At 51.7% G+C, this 18,521-nt stretch overlaps 5 protein-coding genes across 5 annotated transcripts; 3 read left to right on the forward strand and 2 right to left on the reverse strand.

Annotated features, from left to right (window-relative positions):
* Positions 1 to 46: 46 nt before the first annotated feature.
* PHACADRAFT_199738 (uncharacterized protein) lies at positions 47 to 1,445 on the forward strand (the record flags this gene model as incomplete). The annotated part of the gene is made up of 3 exons (XM_007400003.1): positions 47 to 111; positions 179 to 257; positions 312 to 1,445. The coding sequence occupies 3 exons, from the start codon at positions 47 to 49 to the stop codon at positions 1,443 to 1,445; spliced, it is 1,278 nt and encodes a 425-aa protein (XP_007400065.1).
* Positions 1,446 to 2,233: 788 nt separating this feature from the next.
* PHACADRAFT_102976 (uncharacterized protein) lies at positions 2,234 to 4,065 on the forward strand (the record flags this gene model as incomplete). The annotated part of the gene is made up of 5 exons (XM_007400004.1): positions 2,234 to 2,418; positions 2,481 to 2,681; positions 2,733 to 2,974; positions 3,029 to 3,473; positions 3,525 to 4,065. 5 exons carry the CDS (start codon positions 2,234 to 2,236, stop codon positions 4,063 to 4,065), a joined length of 1,614 nt encoding a protein of 537 aa, XP_007400066.1.
* A 5,409-nt stretch (positions 4,066 to 9,474) lies between these two features.
* Positions 9,475 to 12,130, reverse strand: PHACADRAFT_262778 (uncharacterized protein). The gene is made up of 17 exons (XM_007400005.1): positions 11,997 to 12,130; positions 11,818 to 11,937; positions 11,751 to 11,762; positions 11,639 to 11,699; positions 11,370 to 11,586; positions 11,215 to 11,297; positions 11,132 to 11,153; positions 10,977 to 11,081; positions 10,827 to 10,916; positions 10,684 to 10,774; positions 10,583 to 10,632; positions 10,509 to 10,522; positions 10,279 to 10,452; positions 10,097 to 10,226; positions 9,863 to 10,043; positions 9,782 to 9,798; positions 9,475 to 9,728 (listed from the first exon to the last, which is right to left on the reverse strand). Exons 5-17 carry the CDS (start codon positions 11,409 to 11,411, stop codon positions 9,582 to 9,584), a joined length of 1,146 nt encoding a protein of 381 aa, XP_007400067.1. The 5' UTR covers positions 11,412 to 11,586; positions 11,639 to 11,699; positions 11,751 to 11,762; positions 11,818 to 11,937; positions 11,997 to 12,130; the 3' UTR covers positions 9,475 to 9,581.
* A 682-nt stretch (positions 12,131 to 12,812) lies between these two features.
* Positions 12,813 to 15,066, forward strand: PHACADRAFT_212817 (uncharacterized protein; the record flags this gene model as incomplete). Its single annotated transcript, XM_007400006.1, has 12 exons — positions 12,813 to 12,999; positions 13,049 to 13,197; positions 13,247 to 13,419; positions 13,470 to 13,533; positions 13,579 to 13,663; positions 13,727 to 13,833; positions 13,885 to 13,996; positions 14,050 to 14,063; positions 14,113 to 14,441; positions 14,491 to 14,610; positions 14,667 to 14,795; positions 14,849 to 15,066. 12 exons carry the CDS (start codon positions 12,813 to 12,815, stop codon positions 14,937 to 14,939), a joined length of 1,560 nt encoding a protein of 519 aa, XP_007400068.1. The 3' UTR covers positions 14,940 to 15,066.
* Positions 15,067 to 16,047: 981 nt separating this feature from the next.
* PHACADRAFT_212818 (uncharacterized protein) lies at positions 16,048 to 18,346 on the reverse strand. The gene is made up of 19 exons (XM_007400007.1): positions 18,185 to 18,346; positions 18,117 to 18,134; positions 18,030 to 18,063; positions 17,959 to 17,972; positions 17,865 to 17,905; positions 17,747 to 17,804; positions 17,674 to 17,683; positions 17,598 to 17,615; positions 17,495 to 17,546; positions 17,393 to 17,439; positions 17,312 to 17,336; positions 17,235 to 17,246; positions 17,163 to 17,181; positions 17,050 to 17,098; positions 16,882 to 16,988; positions 16,734 to 16,821; positions 16,446 to 16,676; positions 16,301 to 16,375; positions 16,048 to 16,245 (listed from the first exon to the last, which is right to left on the reverse strand). The coding sequence occupies exons 1-19, from the start codon at positions 18,307 to 18,309 to the stop codon at positions 16,225 to 16,227; spliced, it is 1,044 nt and encodes a 347-aa protein (XP_007400069.1). The 5' UTR covers positions 18,310 to 18,346; the 3' UTR covers positions 16,048 to 16,224.
* Between the last annotated feature and the right edge of the window lie 175 nt (positions 18,347 to 18,521).

Consider the following 18,521-nt stretch of genomic DNA (forward strand, 5'->3'; position numbering starts at 1 on the left):
TTGCAATCTCCCAAACTTGTTCGCACTGGCGACAGCTTTCACTGTCATGTTCCCTGCTCTGGAGCCGCGTGGATCTGTCAAACATACCGGAGAAGTTGGCGCAGCTACTGTGTGAGCGCAGCGGCAATTGTGCTCTCAGGTTCAGCTGGCCCGTCTCTTTATACACGACACCCCGTAGCGAGTTCGCCGTCAAGCTCTGTACCGAGAACTTGCTGCGAGTTACGGAGCTCAGCCTCGTTGCAACACAAGTCCAGCTCGTGCCCTAGGTGTATGAAGGCAGCGCTTCACAGATACACGAGGTCTTTCTGCAGAATGCAGACGCATTTGCGTACGCCCCGCTGATCCTCGATTGTCCCCTGTTCCGTGGAGAGACCCCGCACTTGCATCACCTGTCCCTCGTGGGCATACGCATACTGTGGGCTACGGGCAATTACCGCAACCTTCGCACGCTCAAGATTCAACGTTGTAATGTTGGCTGCGGCGTTGCTGCTGATGTCGACCTCTGTCATATCTTCTGCAACTCACCAAACCTCGAGACTCTTATTCTGTCCCTGCGCACGACTCTCAATTGGGACGTTGGAGACGACGCGCTGCTGCCGGAGCACGGTGACATAGAACGCATCCCAGTGCGGGCGCTACGCTCACTGGTGCTTGAACTTCCTGTCCCTTATGCAAAGCACCTCCTAGCATCCATCGCGCTTCCTCCAACACTCATCCAACTTCGTCTGTGCCTCGAGCCTCCACTCACCCAACCCTCAACGGTTCTGACGCTCCTTGATCCTTCTCTCCTCCTGTCCTGCATCTTCAGCCCTACGACCCGTCTGCATGTGCTCGACAGAACCTCTGACGGCGGCATACAGGTCCGCGGATACACCTCCGCGGGCGCCGCCGAGACGCCGTGGTGGGAGTACGGTTGGAAGCACCGGAGCCGCCTCCCACGGGACATGCTCGAAGGAGTTGCGCGCACGCTGCATGCGCGATACGCCCTCTCACACGTGCACACCGTCGCGCTCGTTGCCGAGGACGGCTGCTGCCAGGACGCCAGCGGCGCGCTGCCACTCCTCGCGCCTCTGCGTCAGATGACGCGCCTCCACGCGCTCACGTGGTCGTTGCGCGTGCTCTGCACAATGGCGCAGACGTGCGCAGACGAAGGGCAGGCGCCGTGGAGCGCGCTTCGAGAGATTGAGCTCGTGGTGGCGGCGTGCGAGCCGAGCCTGCCCGCGGTATTCAATGCGCTCGTCGCTGTCACGCATCGGTCGCAGGCGTTGCGCACCGTCGATGTCACGTTTCGGATGCCGGCGTTCGCGGAAGACGAGGTGACCCTCATCTTGGATATGGTCCGTGGAGTCAGGGACATGGACGTCGCGATCGTGTGTCGGAGGATAGACTCATGTCAGATCCACGGCCAGATCGAGGCTGTCGAGGAGCTCGTTCCCGGAACCTAGTCGAAGTGTAGCGGCATTGATTACGTGTCATCGATTACGAGGTCATGACCTCTGAATCACAAGCTCATGATCCTTGCTCTCAAATCCTGGTGACGACTGGCACTCATCGCCGAGATCAGCTCCGCTTTGCACGCACAACACTCGCTGCAACGCCGCCTCATGAAGAAGCATGCTATCAAAGTCTCTGATAAGCCAATTTCGTCTCCTCTCCTGCCTCGATGACTGATGATCCCACAAACGCACCAACTAGGACGTCCCTAACCGACACACTACTTGTTCTGCCAAGCCCCAAAAGTTCTTGATCATTATATCATGTCTGTTGTGTAGCTTCCGGATCATTATCAGCTGGCCCGGCTCGCCAATAATTGGCATCGCTGCGGCATTCCACGCCATTTGTGAGTAGGCCGAACGAGAGCCTGGTGTTTTATTCCCTGTGAAGGTCCTTGGCGGTCTGCGTCAAGTGGGACCTACTCAAATACTTGTTGAGATGTACATCCCGAGGGTGTCAATTGGGCTGCACCTATTCAGTATCATTGCTCAAGCACCACATAACCACATAACGTACTCGGCAGTGGCGGTGGTAAGTCGCTGCTCTGATAGCGCAGCGCAATCAGGAGTCAGTTGTCTTCATAAACTGTCATGACATGTCCGATCAGCTCATACATGACCCACAACTATATAGTCTCCTCTTTGCAGCCTTTCATGGCTATATACCGTAGCCTCCTCGTTTTAAGAACTTGTCGCACAGGAGCGTACATTTTTGCCCGCGCTCGACACTCTCATACCCAATGGACGCAACCTCCGACGAACTCACCTCATGCTTCCCCTGGCCCGTGCCGCCGCACCCTGCAGTCGTGCCTGTGCCGTTGTGCCACGCAGGCTGGAGCAGCAATAGTACAGAGGCTGTGCTCGCTAACCTGAAGGACAACCACCAGCGATGGCACATCTTCTTCGGCGATAAGCACTTCCACAAGTGTGTTTTCATCCTGCGTCTTTGTGGGCTTGGGGACCGAGAGCTGAAGCGTGCACTCGCAGCCATGCAGCGCACCACCTGCTTACCATATACGCGATGGGTGCACCTGCGAGCTTGCTGAATGCGGCATACCACACGCATGCTGTGTACCTGAAGCCGGCGTTCCAGCCGCCTGAGACCAACGAGAAGCGGATAGCGAGAGAGGCCGCCGCCAAGGTGGTCATCGACGACACCAACTGGAAAGATTACCTGGGAGATGACCGGTACATCCGATCCCACAAAACACTGGCCTTCATCTGCTGACTGTGAGCCAGGTATTACCAAGCCTACGCCTCGTTCTTCTCTAGCAAGCTTCTGGACAAAGCGGCAGGCAAGAACGTCATCCAGCATGTGCTCGAAGACTATGTCTTCTCCATAGACGCGAACTTGACGCCTGGAAAGAGTGCAAACGGCCAGAGGCCCCTCGTCCTGGCATGTTTCCTCAGTGGCTTCATGCATCCGCATATCCACGCCGGTTATGGTGCAGAATTTGGCTTGCCTGGACTCATAGCAGAAGGTAGGCTCCATCTGTCATTTTAGGTAGCATGTGTAAGCTGACTTCACTTCGCAGGTGTTTCCGAGGCTGCGGTGCAACTAAGTGAGGCCGACGCGCCGCTCACACCTGATCTCTTTGGCGCCGCAGCCAACGCCACAGATCTGGCCTCTAAGGTCACATCTCTGGCTTTCTCGTCTGCTGCATCCATCAGCAACGTACATGCGCTCGAAATCCTCGCGAGGGTTGCAAATGACCCCACGTTTGCGCCGCATAATATCAGGCGGCTTGTACCAGCGGACGCGGACAAGAAGAGCGTGGACCGCGTTGTGTGCATTGGCGGAACGATCCTTGTGGAGTATCTCACCAGCTGGTTTGGGACTGTCAACGAGGACGTGGCAACGCTCCGTGCGAAATTTGAAGAGATTGTGTGGATGAACACGGTCATCTATGCTGTTGCCGGGTGGGCCGAACGCGAGCTGGGCGAGGACGAGACCAAAGAGTTTAATGGTGATTTCTTCCTGTAAGTAAGCTTTACCGCGACGGCACGTAGATGCTGATAAAGCTGCCGCAGAATGCACCTCGTCACCTCCTCTCTTCTTACTTCTTCGCTCCTGAATGTCTTGATACCGAAGTCCGCGGCGCTACTCTTGAGGACCTCCTTCGCCTTGAGCATCGTCCTCTACGTCACGCGCGGCCGTCCTCCGCTGCCGATCGACGCGTTCTACGCGCACACCACCACGCACCCGCACCCGCCGGGGCCAACGCCAACGCCGGACAAGGATATGCTCCCGCCAAACGAGCCGCGCTCGCAGCTGACACCAAATCTGTGGTTCCCAATTGTGCAGACGGTGTTCGTGCACCCGAACGAGCACCTCTGCAAGACGCAGCGGGCACTGTACCACTTTGCCGAGTGGTTTGGCGGCACACGTGCCCGCACCTTCGCGGGCCTTTCCTCACCCGATCTGAGCAGCCTCGGCGGCGGTGGGCTCACGGGCGCGGAGATGCTCGACGGCACGCTCTTTCTACATGCGGCCTGGCTTACGGCGGGCCGGCTCGGCTGGATGCGTGAGGGCGAGAAGGGGCATATGTGGGACGGGATTGCAGAGATTTAGAGAGATGATGTAATGTGTACGATGAGCGAGCGATGAACGCGATGAAAATGTTTCTGGGGACAAGCCCGCCTGTGCGGTGTCAGGGGTGAGAGCCGCCAAGACCGAAAGTGCCGAAGGGGGCCGACTCTTAGACGCCAGAAGGGTGGATCAGCGCATCAAAGCATACGATGCCAAACAATGCAAGCGGGCCCTACTATGTCACAAAGCTCAAACGTCCTCGACCAGGCACGACAACCAGCTCACGCAATGCCAGTATCATAGTCTGCGGTACAAATCGTCATGGATTGCTCTTGGAATGCAGGCGGTAGCACCTGGCGATGTACATCGACTGGAATCGGGGAGCTTTCCATGACATGAAGGTATATATCATTGACGAAGTTAGGAATGACAGTAACTCCCTATCTATAAATGAGCTCGCCAGCATTCAGAACTCTTGATGGAAATCAGTCAACATGCGCGACCTTCCAAAGGAAGGCACCCCGCTAATACTGTAGTGTAGGCCTTGTTTATCTACTGTATTCATCTGCCCGCATGCAGCCATGACAGAAAAATCCCCGCAGCTTAAGGAGGCTCGCTTAGACAGATGTCTACAACAACAGCATTGTCTGATAGAGGGACGAGACGCAGCTTTTCCGCTTCCGTCGAGCCCGTCTTAATCTGGATCGGCATGTTTGAGTCCTGCGATAGCGTGTCAACCAAGCTCTGACAAAACAGCTGCATGCAGCTCAGAGAAAGGAAGAACATCTGGTTTGACATGCTCAGTGCTTCGGTTTATATATCGCAGCGGGACCGCGCGTATGCCGTGTGCCGCGGCATCCGGATTGACCAGCACCGCTTCAGCAGCCCCGCCATTCTGGTTGCGCAGGTAGTTGCGTGCGTTTAGGTTTGCGAGCACCATGTTCACGTATAGCGCTCCGAGCGGAAATTCGCAGACCGTGAACGCCAGACTCGAAGAGCACCAGGTGATCTGTCAATACGCTATGTCAGCCAGGGGTGTACAACGATTGGACGAGCCTCGCAGTACAGCGTACTAGGCACAAGTCGATGGCGGCGACGAGCGCTGTCCATGCTCCGCTGTTTATCGTTATGATAATAAGCCGCCGGATGAGGTGACGGGAACTTGATGTTCATATCCAGAGGCGATCAATCGCATGAAAGGTGCACAACAAAATGGAGTGTGTACCTTTTTAGGGTCGGTCCACTCATCTCACGGGACAGCAGAGCAATCATCCATACTGTGATCAAGGTGTCAATAAATGCCGAGGCGGCGCGAAGTGTAAGCTCGAGTGACTGAAAAATATCATTTTTATGGTTGGCAGCGGCAGAGAGCGTTAATAAGACGTACGGCAATACTGTGGGTAGACAGCGTGGCTGTAGTGCCACAGACATTTGACCTGTTTTGCGGGATCTGAGCAATTCTATGATGACGATGACGAGGAGCAATGTGACACCTGCACGTACAGAACCAAGATACAGTATGCTAGAGGGTGCTCATCAGCGGTTGTAGAACAAAAGGCTGTCTCAGCACTCACTGATCATACTGACTACATGTAAAGCAGAAGATTATTCAAGGTGAGCTTGATGCTAAATTGGTACATCCACGCATCTATGCACCGATTTCTGAAATTGCAACAGATCTGGAAGTGATGGGCATGAATTTAGGCATCATAACCGACATATATATGCCTCACCACACCACACAAGCATATACAAATCGGCCAGGTTCTTCCCCCTTTGACTATGGAATACTAGGAGGTGAAGTTATGCACCAAAGCTGAAACTGACTCACATTTGTAGATGCGAAACAGAAAAAAAATAGCTGCGCTGAAAAAGCGGTAAGACACTGATCAGGAATGGATAATTATGCGGCGTTTAGTAGGGAATGGTGCGTACGGAAAGCCATTCACGGTGCTATCGCCAGATGTCAGAAGTCAGATATCTAAAGAAATGAGGAGCCATAGGGTGGCGTACAATAATGGCTCTGTCATTGAAAAGAAAGAAAGCAAAGGCAGAATCAGGTGAGTTTCATAAACTCACTTTGAGCGTGAAGCAAGATTTGAACGCACGGTTTAATTACTCGCAGGGCCTGGACTGACCCCCAATTCGTGATGGGAACAGAAAATACTGATGTGCTTATGTTAGCAAATGTAGCGCGTGTGTAGATACCTGTATTTTTGCCTACATCCAGCCCACGTAACTGCTTCAGTGGCCGTTCCTATTGCCCTGCATGCTATATGAGCATGTGCAGAGAATCTACCAAGAGACAACATTGCTAACTAGTGGTTGAGGGTCCAGTCCAGTCCGGTCTTTTTTTAAAATTGGGTGGGACCAGGACTCAGACTGGTTAAGGACCAGCGTCTGCTTGTGCAGGACCAGACCAAGACTGGGTCCTGGTCCTGTACAGTCCTCCGTGCAGTCCTGGACTGGTCATAAACAGTCTAGGACCAAATGCGGTCTTAGACCGATTCAGACCAGCTCAGACCAGTCCTGCCCTGATAAATATGGCGCAAATAAACAAATTTTGATTTTGAACTGCATGTACAGGTAGACTAGCAGTATACTAAGCTAATTTCTGGACAAATCAGTTTTGAGACCACACTACTCAGCCTAATGAGTCAAAGAGGAGACAGTGTGTGAGTCTCAAGAAGGCCAGAAGAGTGTACCAGATGCCTATCTCAGAAGTGCTATATACCATTCATGCATTGCCAGACTGTCTTTATGTACTGTAAGGCATCACAGAAATACTGTTGCGTAGAGTCTGATATTGAGGGAGTGTTTGACATGGCTGAATATTTGATGAACTCAAAGGCAGGGGCTCAAAAAATAGCCACAGCTGTGGTTTGTGTTGTTAAGGTTCAAGAGAGGTATTTGGCAGGTAGACAGCTACTTCACGTTATGTCATACATATAAATGAAAGGCAATATTGTATATGGGCAAATATAGGTAAACAATGTGCGCACAAGGCACCGGTAAACACTGTACACTTAAAAATCAAAACAAATATTCAGCTAGTGATATGCAGGCACAGCTTGAGCTTAAAGCCCAGGATTGGGCCCATGGCAATGTTGGGCTGAGTCCTGACCCCAAGCCTGAGCCTGAGCCTGAGCCCGGCCCAAGTTGCCAAGCTTAGAATAAGTTCACACTAGCAGAGACTGCCCACTGACTCAAGCCTGGCCTTGAGCCCACTGCCAGGCCAGGCTCAGGTTAGGCTTTTTTGGGCTGGGCTTGCAAGCTTTGAGCCAAGGCTGCACATTACTATATTCAGCAAAGAAAACAATGCTCTGCTCACACGGCTGGATTCTAAATAGAGAAGAAGGGTATCATGCACCACTCTCATCATTCCCAGCATTTCTGTATAAAACCTCCATATTCTTGAGAGCCTTGTTATCTCTACGCTCAGGCTCCATCTTCCCATGGTCATGGCTTTAGCTGATTATGTGCAGTAACCGCATCCAAACTTGAATAAATCATAAAAAGAGTTTTAAAAAATGTATTAATCTGTGCTTAAGCTGGCTGTGTACTTGGACAAGCCTACAAGGGCATGGTTGCAGTTCAGAAATCACTAAGATATACATGTACCAGTAGCCAAGCTGCTTTCTGGGTGCTGCATTTTTGTTACTTTATATTGGTCTGTGACTGGTCCTGACCGGTCATGACCAGTCCTAAAAGCACCCAGCGCCATTTAGGACCAAGGACTGTGACCAAGACTGGACTGACGTAGGACTGGACCATACCCAGTCCTGATCAGTCCAGTCTCAGTCCAAGTCCCGGTCCCGACCGGTCCTTAGGACCGGACCCTCAACCACTATTGCTAACCAGAGAGAGCCCACCTATGAACACAAACTTAAGTTCGGTGCGGCGGAGAGGTCGAAGAGAGTACTAACAAACACTTTCAAAGCCCAATGGTCCCTATCATAGCTATTATTTGTATGTAAGCGACGCACCCCCTGAATGATATGCATTTAACACGCACTTCAGGAAGTACAGGAAGCTGAATAAAACGTCATCTTCAATCAAGAAAAATCTAGCCTGGCAGGACTCAGGCTCACGTTTGCATGCATGAGATTCCCCAAAGTGCGGCCCCAATAACCGGTATCCCGAGCGATGACATGATGTCGAGCCCCTCGAGGGGTGGCGCGAGTTCAGCGGCCATGTTGTACACACCGAATCGATCGAGGGACTGTTCACGCAGTTTGTAGCAAGCTATATAGATGAGGAAGATGCCCTTATGAAGCCTGTGGAGAGTGCAGAATACAGATGGGGGTGCGCGCCCACCACCGAGCCCTTTTTGTCTTGGGTTCCTCTGAGCTATCCTGTGCGGCGCCAGGCGGGACCCAGGTGGGACCTGTCACACTAGGCTCACCGGTGGAAGTAGGAGCGCCGGAGGCGCATGACTGAAGGTGCCGTGGCACGAGCAACGCGCATCAAGACGTCGACGTATCTAATTCCTTGTGTCATCGTAGAGGGCTATGTTTGATCCACTCTGATGATCAACATCTGGGTGCCGTTTGCCACTGCGACACAGAAAATCTGATAGGCGTAACTTAGAGCTCAGAAACGCTGTGCGATTGGCATGATTGCAATGTCGTTCACCTGTTCCGCCACATTTTCCAGAGGCAATGTAACCTGAAGCGAATGCAACCTTCGGGTCCTCTACGACGCTTTAAGGCACCGCATCTTTAGAATCTTCTCACTTGCCTGCGATGCTGATCGAGGACATCAGGGGAATCTTGATCATTCAAGAAGACTTTGCGCAGGCATGGGAGTCGAACGACCGAAGGGAAAGGTTGAGGCCAGCGATCTAGGTGTTATGGATAACGTGAGTGACGGAAGATAGGATCTGGCCGCAAACGCACCGGCCGCATATGAGCAGCTGTTGTGAACATCGGTTTGAACCACGAAGCCTATCCTTGAGATTTTTGAGGCCAAACTGGACGCCGAGATAACCAAATTCACCTGACTTCCCTTTAGAAATCTGACTGCTGCGCACGACCTCCACGGGACAGACACGTAGCCTCCAACGAGCGAGCTCTCTGCATGCTCTGTCCGAAGACCCTCGGACATCGTTGGAGCTTCGGGAGCCACAATATCAGATGCTTCATGATTTCTTCTGTTCCTCTTTCATCGGGAGGAAACCTTCCGTCCCTCGGGGTCGGGGTCGGTACTGTGACCGACTCGAGAGGGGACTTTGACATGCATGTGAAGTCTGATACATGAGGCCAGAGTAGGACGAGAGCAGCGAAAACGGGCACTCGGGTGAGCTTTGCCTGTCACAACAGGCTGGCCCGATGAGCTACTAATGGCCATGTGTAAGCACCTCTTACAAACAGTTTCAAGCACAGAAAGGTGTGAATGCTTCGTGGATGCCTAGATGTCAGCGACACACAGATTCCCGTTGTGGTGTACCAACGACTGCTCGATTCAAGGTGTGCTTAACCATTTAATAGCACGTCTCTTCATTACATTTGCCAGACATGACACCTACGTGCTTACAGCATCGATATCGCGGAGCTAATTCACAGTAGCTCGACGTCAACGGGTAGACAAGGCCCAAGCTCTGGCTTGCCAGCGACCCAAGCCTGCAAGCTGGACGAGATCTTGAAAGTGATGTTTTCATGGGTGTCGATGAACCTGAAGCGTTCCATCATGTACGTTAGAACCATCTGAATGGAAGCAGGTCAGTATCTCGCATGCAGAGACGTGAAAACAAGCTAACCTTCATCTGCAATAGACCTGTAATGGCGGTGCGCGACAATCAGCTGACCGTACAGCGACGTAGACTAGGACGCGATCTCACCGAGCCGCACGCCGATACAGTTTCTGGGCCCGTCGCTGAAGACGAGCATATGCGTCCAGCCTGAGTACTGTCTGGTGCTCGTGTCGACGCTTCCGTCTAGCCATCTTTCGGGGCGGAACATTTCGCCATCTTTGTACACGGAGTCCATCTGTTGGATGGAGAGAATTGGAATAATCACAACCTAGAATTCAGGTTAGAAGATGCGGAAAGCGTCGTGTAGCTTTGTATACACACCTGTCCGGGCGAGACAGAAAGTTCTGATACGACCTTCCCATTCGAGAGTTTAACGGATTCGCGCAGTGGGATAACGTCCGCTTTGGTCGCAACGCGCTCCATGTACGCCAACCCAGGGTAGAGCCGAAGGCTGAAAATGCGAACTGTGAGTAATGGCACCTTGAAGTCGTAGAAGCTCGCACGTTTCTTTCATGACGGCGTCGAGATATGGTAGCTTCGTCTGGAAATCGTCATAGTCGGGCTCGCCGGAAAATGCCTTCAACTCTTCCCGTAGACGCTCTTGTACGTCCGGGTGGCGAGCGAGTTCCCAAATAAGAAAAGCGAGGGTCTGGGTTGACGTCTCGTTGCCAGTGATGCTAGTGATTTATAGGTCAGTACATTTTCCTGGTAAACTATCAGAAAATATGCGGACATAAAGGTTGAAATCTAGTCATAGTAATGTCACTTCTGTGAGTGAGATCTTGGCGGGATAATTTCGCGACGTACCTGCGCGTAGAGTTCCTCTGTCGAGATATTACCTGCGCTATGGGCGATGACTGCGAGATATGTTGGGTGATAAAATCGCTTGAACGAGTCGCGAAGCTTACGGAGTCTGCTTAATAGGTCCTTATGCGACTTAGGGTCCACTCCTTCGACAACGTCCGCATTGCGCCGAATCATCTCGTGAGCGATCCCGGACTACACAAGAGCTTGGTTGCACGTCGTAAGTCACAAACTGTAAGCCGCGTACCTGAATGACCTCTCTTGCCAAGCCTTGTACTTGAAGCGCCGGGATCGGAAGGTCGTTGAGAATCGGGAATCGCCTAAGGAGTGACAACAACTGGCATCGAGCGTTGAGCGAGAGGTGCTATCCGGAAGTGGGAGGGGCGACGGTACGTACAATGAAATCAGAGGACTTTATTGCTGGAGAAACGCCCACGCGACGGGCTTCCAGAATTTTGCGTGCATCCTCACTCTCCCCGCCTTCAAAATCATGGAGGAACGCCTGCGCAGCTGCATCAGCCGGCGAATATATTTGGAATTGCTTGGACGCACCACTCTCCCGATAATCGTAAGACTGCATAGAGAGTCGTAAGTAGCTGCGATTTACCCCACGGAGACTACTGCTGCCCACGTACGTCGCTTTTCCCGTCACGTCAAACAGGTTGACCCACATCTTATCGTTGTTGGCATGGACCTGGTGAGTGAAGTTGTCTATGACCTGAACGGTACCGTGTCGTATATCACCAAGGTTAGATCGCCCAGGCTATTCCGGTGAACGTAGATTACCGACCTGCATGGCTGCCACCCGCATATCGGACTCCATGTCCTTCATGTTCTCGTGTCTGGACGGCGGTGAGCAATGCCATACAACGAAGGTGCGAAATGCGCTGACGATAAGGAGGGGCCGACGAGGTGACGCATCCTCCTGTGTTCTACTTCGCCCTCCACCCATGCCATACCTTTCCCTAGCAGACGACCAACTCGGGGCCTGACCACCTTGCTATGATCTGCGTGGAGTGTGAGCATATTTCTTGCTATCCCGAGGGTAGTTGCTCGCACGATAGTCATATACTCTCTTCTGCAGGATGTGTGCAATGCCTGCAGGGTCACAAAGGACGAGCTTAGGGTAATGTGAGCCCCAGTCATTATTGAGAGTGTACATGCTACCCACCACGTCACGAGCCTGAAGGGTGCCATCGGTGAGCGTGCGTAGTGTCACACCACGGGTACCGACTTACGCCAAATGCGGCCTTGATGCGATAGGTCAAGCCCAACTTGTTGGCCCATTCCCTGAAAATACGACCAGGCGCATTCTTCACAATCTCCCGTTCGTGGCCAAAGATCCAGGAGGCTCCAGGCTGAGCATGTCTAATTAGCATACCAGACGTCAAGGTACAGCAATCCTGCGAGTGCTTACAGGCGCTGGTAGCCCCTCCACGGAATCCGTCGCCCTCCAGACGGTACGGAGCACCCAGAGCACTATGAGTATTGGTATGAAAAGGGAAGGGTGGTCGCGCAGCCCGGTTTGCAGGTCTTGAAGAGCCGTTAGCATCGTGCAAGATAGTTCGTTTGTGCACTCCGGCCCTATTTTCGTATAAGTATGTCGGGAATGACGATAATCGGAATTATCTCCATTCGTTCACCTGAGCATTTTGGCAATCATTTTGCCTCGTGTGAGAGTGCCGCAAGAGAAGATGTCGGCCCCCGCGATGGAAAACCCCGATAACTTGACTCATTAGGCGCTTGAATGAGATTCGGGGTCTTTACCCGAGACACGCCCGCCGGCCGCCGACCTAAAGCTCCCTCCCTAGTCCTGCTATCTGCAGTGCTTGTTCGTCCCGTGGTGTGTAACTGCTTCTGATGTAGAGGCCGTAGGACGGCTCGGGTGCTGATTGGAATCAACGATTGCTGTTCACATGTTCGCTCAGGCCGCCGAGGCTGACCTCGGTGACAAATACGCAATCTGCCATAAGCTTCATCTCCGCAGAAGTCAAAGGTTTGAATACGGCCATCCGAACATTCGAATCCTCAAGCTTGACATTCCGTAGGTGACATCGGCTCGTGAATGATTACTGCCGAACCGCATTGTATGCCAGCACCACAGTACGTAATGGTCCTGGCTGAGGGAAAGCATCAATCCTGGCATGGCAGACCGTGTCCTTCGTAGAGCCCGCAGTCTAGAAGCACTGGGAGGCTCTGTGCATTGGGCCATAATTCATTTTTGCTTTCCGCCATGTCACTACAGCTTTGGGCGGTCTGCGTGGTCATCCTGCTAGCCTTGGTCTCGTCTGGCCTGCGGCGGCGCCGTTCGACCGTCAAATTCCCGCCTGGTCCCCCCTCGAAGCCTGTGATTGGGAATATCCTCGATGCCTCTCCGAGGGCTGGCTGGGTTAAGTTCACGAAATATCGGGGCATTTATGGTGAAGTTGGCAGACCACGTTTGCTTCCTCCTTGTTGACCATCTAGCAGGCGACCTCGTCTTCTTCCATGGCTTGGGCAATAATGTGCTTGTTCTTAACTCTATGATGGCGATTCAGGACCTCCTCGAGAAACGGGCGGACATTTACTCGGATCGCCCTGCATTCACGGTCGTGGGCGAACTTATGGGCCTTGAACGGGTGAGTTACCTCCCGCATACGCGATTTTCCCCGCTGACGGCGGAAATAGAGTATGGCTTTGCTCCCCTACAACGAAGAGTGGAGGGCTCAACGGAAGCTCGTTCACCACGCACTGAGTCCACGCGCTGTCAAGCAGTATCATATCGTCCAAGAAGATCTCGCCGCCATTCTCGGGAAACAGATATTGGATGATCCGGAAAACTTCTTTTCCTATGTTCGGCTGTGAGTTGAGAATTGGCTGCGTTCTTAGGCCAACTGACGTCATCGCACAGGACGGCATCGAGACTCATTCTGTCCATAACTTACGGACTGTCCGTAGAGCAGGCAGAAGACGAGGTCTGTCAAACCCGCTCCTTAAACTCTTTATCTAATCTATGGCAGTACATCACACATGCGGAGGAAACGATGCGTATGGTCACTGATGCAACGTTACCTGGGGCATACGTTTGTGACCTTATTCCCATTCGTGCGTCCCAAATTTGCCCGTCTGCGGCCCTTAATCCAAAAGAATCTCACCGCAGATCACCAGTGAAGTATTCGCCCTCCTGGGTTCCGTTCCAGAGGGAAGCAAAGCTAGGAAGGGAGATGATTGAGCACTTGGTCACCAGACCTCTTGAACATGTCAAAACGGAAATGGTTGGTTTGTAGACCATGAATCGTGTCTCCCGTTCACTTTTTTTCGATTAGCGTGCTGGTACTGCTCCGGTATCGTTGACGCGGGATCTCCTAAATTCTGAAATACAAGGCATGAAGGATAAGGAGCATAGCATCAAGTGGGGTACGGGGACTTTATATGGTGGTATGAATGCATTTGCTACGCGATTCACGACATCTGCTGATACAAGTTTTCAGCTGGTGCTGAGACCGTGAGTCCCGATAGACAAGACAGTAAGTGGGTTGACCCACCTTGAATAGACATACACGACAACACTCGTGTGCATCATGTTGATGGCCATGCACCCGGACAAGCTGAAGAAAGCCCAGCACGAGATAGACAACGTTGTCGGCATTGACCGTCTGCCACTAATAAGCGATCGCGACGACCTCCCTTACGTTGAGGCATTGATCAAAGAAGTTATGCGCTGGCACCCAGCACTACCGCTGAGTGCGCACGGGGGCAAGCCTACCCAATGCCTAACGCTTACCGTCTGCGTCCATCTAGGCATAGCTCGCTGCACGGCCAGAGACGATATCTATGAAGGCTACAACATACCTAAGGGCACAATCGTGATTCCCAACGTCTGGTAAGCCGCTCCTGCCATTGCATCTACGTGCTCTCCTGACCATTCGCAGGGCCATCGCAATGGAGCATACTGATCAACATGGTCCAACCGCATTTATCCCAGAGCGTTTCCTCGACATCAACGACAAGATCACAGATCCGGCGTTGTGGGCTTTTGGCTTTGGCAGACGGTAAGCATCTTGAACAACACGTCTCGCATCTGTCACTTAGCGGCCTGTCAACACAGCGTCTGCCCCGGAAGATTTCTCGCGGAGAATTCGGTATTCATTCTGATCTCCACCATCCTGGCGATGTTCGACATCCTTCCCCCTGACGACGAGGAGCTCAAAATTGAATTTAGCGAGGGCCTTGTCAGGTAGGAGTCCCAACGCCTTATACTGATTGTGCACTGGCTCAACGCACCCTCAGCTACCCCGAACCCTTCAGGTGTCGAATCATTCCCCGTTCCGCACAGAAAGCGTCCCAGATCGCGACGCGTGCGGCTCAGTCGAGCGTTTGATTGCCATGTACCAACGATTCCTTCTGTATAATAACCACATACGTGTATCCAGTGGCCCATTTTGCTAGTCACAGAATATACGACGTCTTGTGAACATATGTGATTTGGATTAAATTCAGAATCAAGTTGACCCTTGGCACTAATGCAATGCTTAAGACCACAGTGGTCTCGTGAAAGAACCTCGGACAGAGTCCGAACAGGCTCCGGCCGCAATATGGGACCCGAAATATGCTAGAAACTACATTTAAATTATTGAATACATCAGAGTTGATGCATCTGAATCCTAGCCTTGTCTCTGGATGCATTTTGCTTGGATTCATAACGTATGGACAATGCGAAAGCAGCTACAGTCGTTAAGCTAATAATGCATAGGGCGCTTAACGTCCGGCTTCTCTCCGAAGAAAAGAGACATTTCCTACGCATTTTTTTTCATTTTTATGCATTACAGTGTAGGACCACTCCTTGGGACATTCCACTTTCTGCCCTCGCACAGCCTGTAGGGCCTATCACTACCACTTTACTGTATATAACACATCTGTATCTATATGCCATTAGAAACTCAGAGCCGTCCGGTGATTGTAGCGTAGGTGGGGGAGCAAAAAGCCTCGAAAATTGTCAAGCGCGCCGGTTTCAGTGATGCTGCGACCGTCATCAGAGTCGCACAGTGAGCCTAAAATTCGCAAAAATATTCGTTGATACTCGAATTTATGCTCCATTCATGTAAAAAATGTGCATAGTGCTCAGTTGTTAAGTGTCGAGCTAGAATACATCAGAGATGATTCTACTGAGCTTAGGCGTTACTGAGGCGTGACAAATCTGACTGCCGCGTGACCGCTGCATCCGCCAAGACTGCTGGTACAGGTCACAAATTGTCATTCTTGTCACATCAGTCACGGTGTCCCAAGGAGTGGTAGCCGCTGTCCTGGACCACCTCCGTCTTGTGTCCTTTGTCTTGACTTCAGCTTTTGTCTTTTCGCCTTGCAGCTTTGCACTGAGGTATGTCATATGTTTTAGTAATATAATACAATTTATTTGGTATTTATATGCGAGAGACATACGAAGGGGAAGCGAATATTGATCAGGTGTCCCAAGGAGTGGTCCTATACGAGCTTAACAACTGTACGTCACCAAGATTAGAAATGGGAGCGCCCATCATATCCAAAAAAAATCGTCTCTCTAGCATTAATAGCGTATCGTTGGGGGCAGTACTAAGTACATGAGATCTACATTTTCATCACGAGTTTGAAATGTCCCTAAATCCGTCCGTTCGTAGCCAGGGTATGCTTCATGGGTGAAAAGGCTGTGACTGGACAGACGCTGTCAGTGACGACATCGCCGCATTATTGTTGTACGAGACTTACCTTTCCAGCCTCCATCGAGTCTGCGTCGCTCTTCAGTGTCATCGACTTTTCAATGCGAATTTCAACATGTCCTTGCTGTGTGCGCATCCAGCCGAGCTCCAGGCGTAAACTACACGTGCAAGTCAGAGAGAACTTGAGCACTCACGTCTGCAGAGGAAATCCCGGTACTTCGGTTGATGCGCCGCAGTGGGATCGGGGCTACGTCGCGCGGCGCCGTGTCAGTGCTGCCAAACGTTCCCTCAATGACCTTGCTGCCCTGCCAGGTGCCGCGCAGGTACTCGCGCACGTTCAGATTTGCGAGGATCATGTTAACATAGAGCGACGTGAGCGGATATTCGCAGATGCTGAACGCCAGATCCGTGTAGTTCCAAGCAATCTATCATGGATCCGTTCAGTCAGGACGCGACAGAAGGGACGGCGCAGTGCGGCGTACCAGGCTGAGGTCAATTAGAGCGACAAGCGCGGTCCAAAAGCCGCTGTTGATGGACATAATGATGAGCCGGTAGACCATGCGATTAGAGCTTGGCGTCCTCAGTGATTAGCCAAACAGGAAAGACACTCAGGATGGGGTTTTACGGTACCTGGAAAACGTTTTCTCACCCGTCTTGCGGGACAGCAAGGCAGCCATCCACACTGCGATCATAATGTCTGCAAATGCGGAGACAGAGCGTGCTACGATTGCAATTGCCTGTGGGAGATCATTCGTAAGGGTCCGAATGGCAGCAGTGAAAATTATCAATCAGACGTACAAAAATGCGGTGAGAAGAAAGTGTGGCGGTGATGGATTGAATATTCGACCTATTACATGTCAGGTCAGCAACGGGTTGAAGGTGATTTCATGCAATGGAAGATCGCCACGCACAGGATCAAGGCAGAGTAGGCTAGGAATTGTCCCGTAAGTAAACTTAGCGTAAGGCAAGACGCAATAACCCACCAATAATCGAACCTGCACGACAAGCACAGAGCGAAGTCAGTGAAAGCGGAACACGGTGTGCCCGTATTCTCACGCACCGAGTCCACAAGATGCGATCAGGATCTGGCGTTTGGCATCAGCAAGGGTCATCTGAAGCACACTTTGATGATACGACTCACAGCACTGGCCATGCATGCACGAACTAGCCAGCCTTTTCCTCCTGTAACTATGGGATACCATTTGGTGTAAGTACCGGTATACCAACGTGAATATCGACATACATCGGTAGATGCGATACAGGAAGAACATCTGCGCTGAAAATGCGACAACGGCCTAAAGGTGGAGTGAGAAATCAGATAGCATTTAAGAAGGCGCAACTCGTACCGAAAGCCATGTACGATGCTTCCATGTGGTGCTAGGAATAAGGAGCTTGTAAATCAAGAGTCACAGATCGACGTACAACAATGGCCCTGCCGATACAATAAAGTTAGTCCATCAGATTTGCAAGAAGTAAAGGGGATAATCAAACGAACGTATTGACTGTTAGCAGGTTCTGCAACGATCCCCAGTTCGTAATGAGGGCTTGAAACACTATCACACCAATGTTAGCGGAGGAAGTACAATAACAGAATGGGTTCGTCATTTGCTCACTTCCGGCCCATGTGACAGCTTCAACGGCAGTCCCCAGAGCCCTGCATGTGTTTTAAAAGGGGGGATTGTATTGCTGGATGAAGAGGTTGCTTACCAGAGATAGATGACCTACAGATGCAAAGTTAAAATTGACATAATGGTGGAAATTACGACGAAATTACTAACGAAGATTTTCAATGCCCAAGAATCCCTATCGTAGCTACAGTAGACGCGTAAACGCCGTCTCCTTGTGATGAAACTCATTGAACCTACTTCAAGAAATACAGGAAGCTATAAAACCGTTATCACCACATCCCATAAAGCCATAAAGTGGCACTCACACTTGGGTGCACGATATCCCCCAAAGTCCAGTCGAGAACACAGACCCAAGAAGCTGCGTCCCGTACGACGACATGACGTTGAGCCCTGTCGGGCCCATGAGCGGCGAGCTGGACGAGTTGGACATGCTGTGCGAGTCACGGCGGGTGGGATGATGTCTTTAGAAAAAGTCAGAGGTCATCTCTTAAGGTTTACAGAGAGTTATATACATACATCAGACGCCTGGGCTAGCAACGAGAGAGCAGCAACAGAGTAGCGGAAGCAGTTGTCGATAGGGATGAAAGCGATGGGAGGCTCACTGCGCATGCTGGTCTGGCAGATGGCTCGACCGCAAAAGGC

The sequence above is a fragment of the Phanerochaete carnosa genome, assembly GCF_000300595.1.
Source record: "Phanerochaete carnosa HHB-10118-sp unplaced genomic scaffold PHACAscaffold_10, whole genome shotgun sequence".
Lineage (NCBI taxonomy): Eukaryota > Fungi > Basidiomycota > Agaricomycetes > Polyporales > Phanerochaetaceae > Phanerochaete > Phanerochaete carnosa.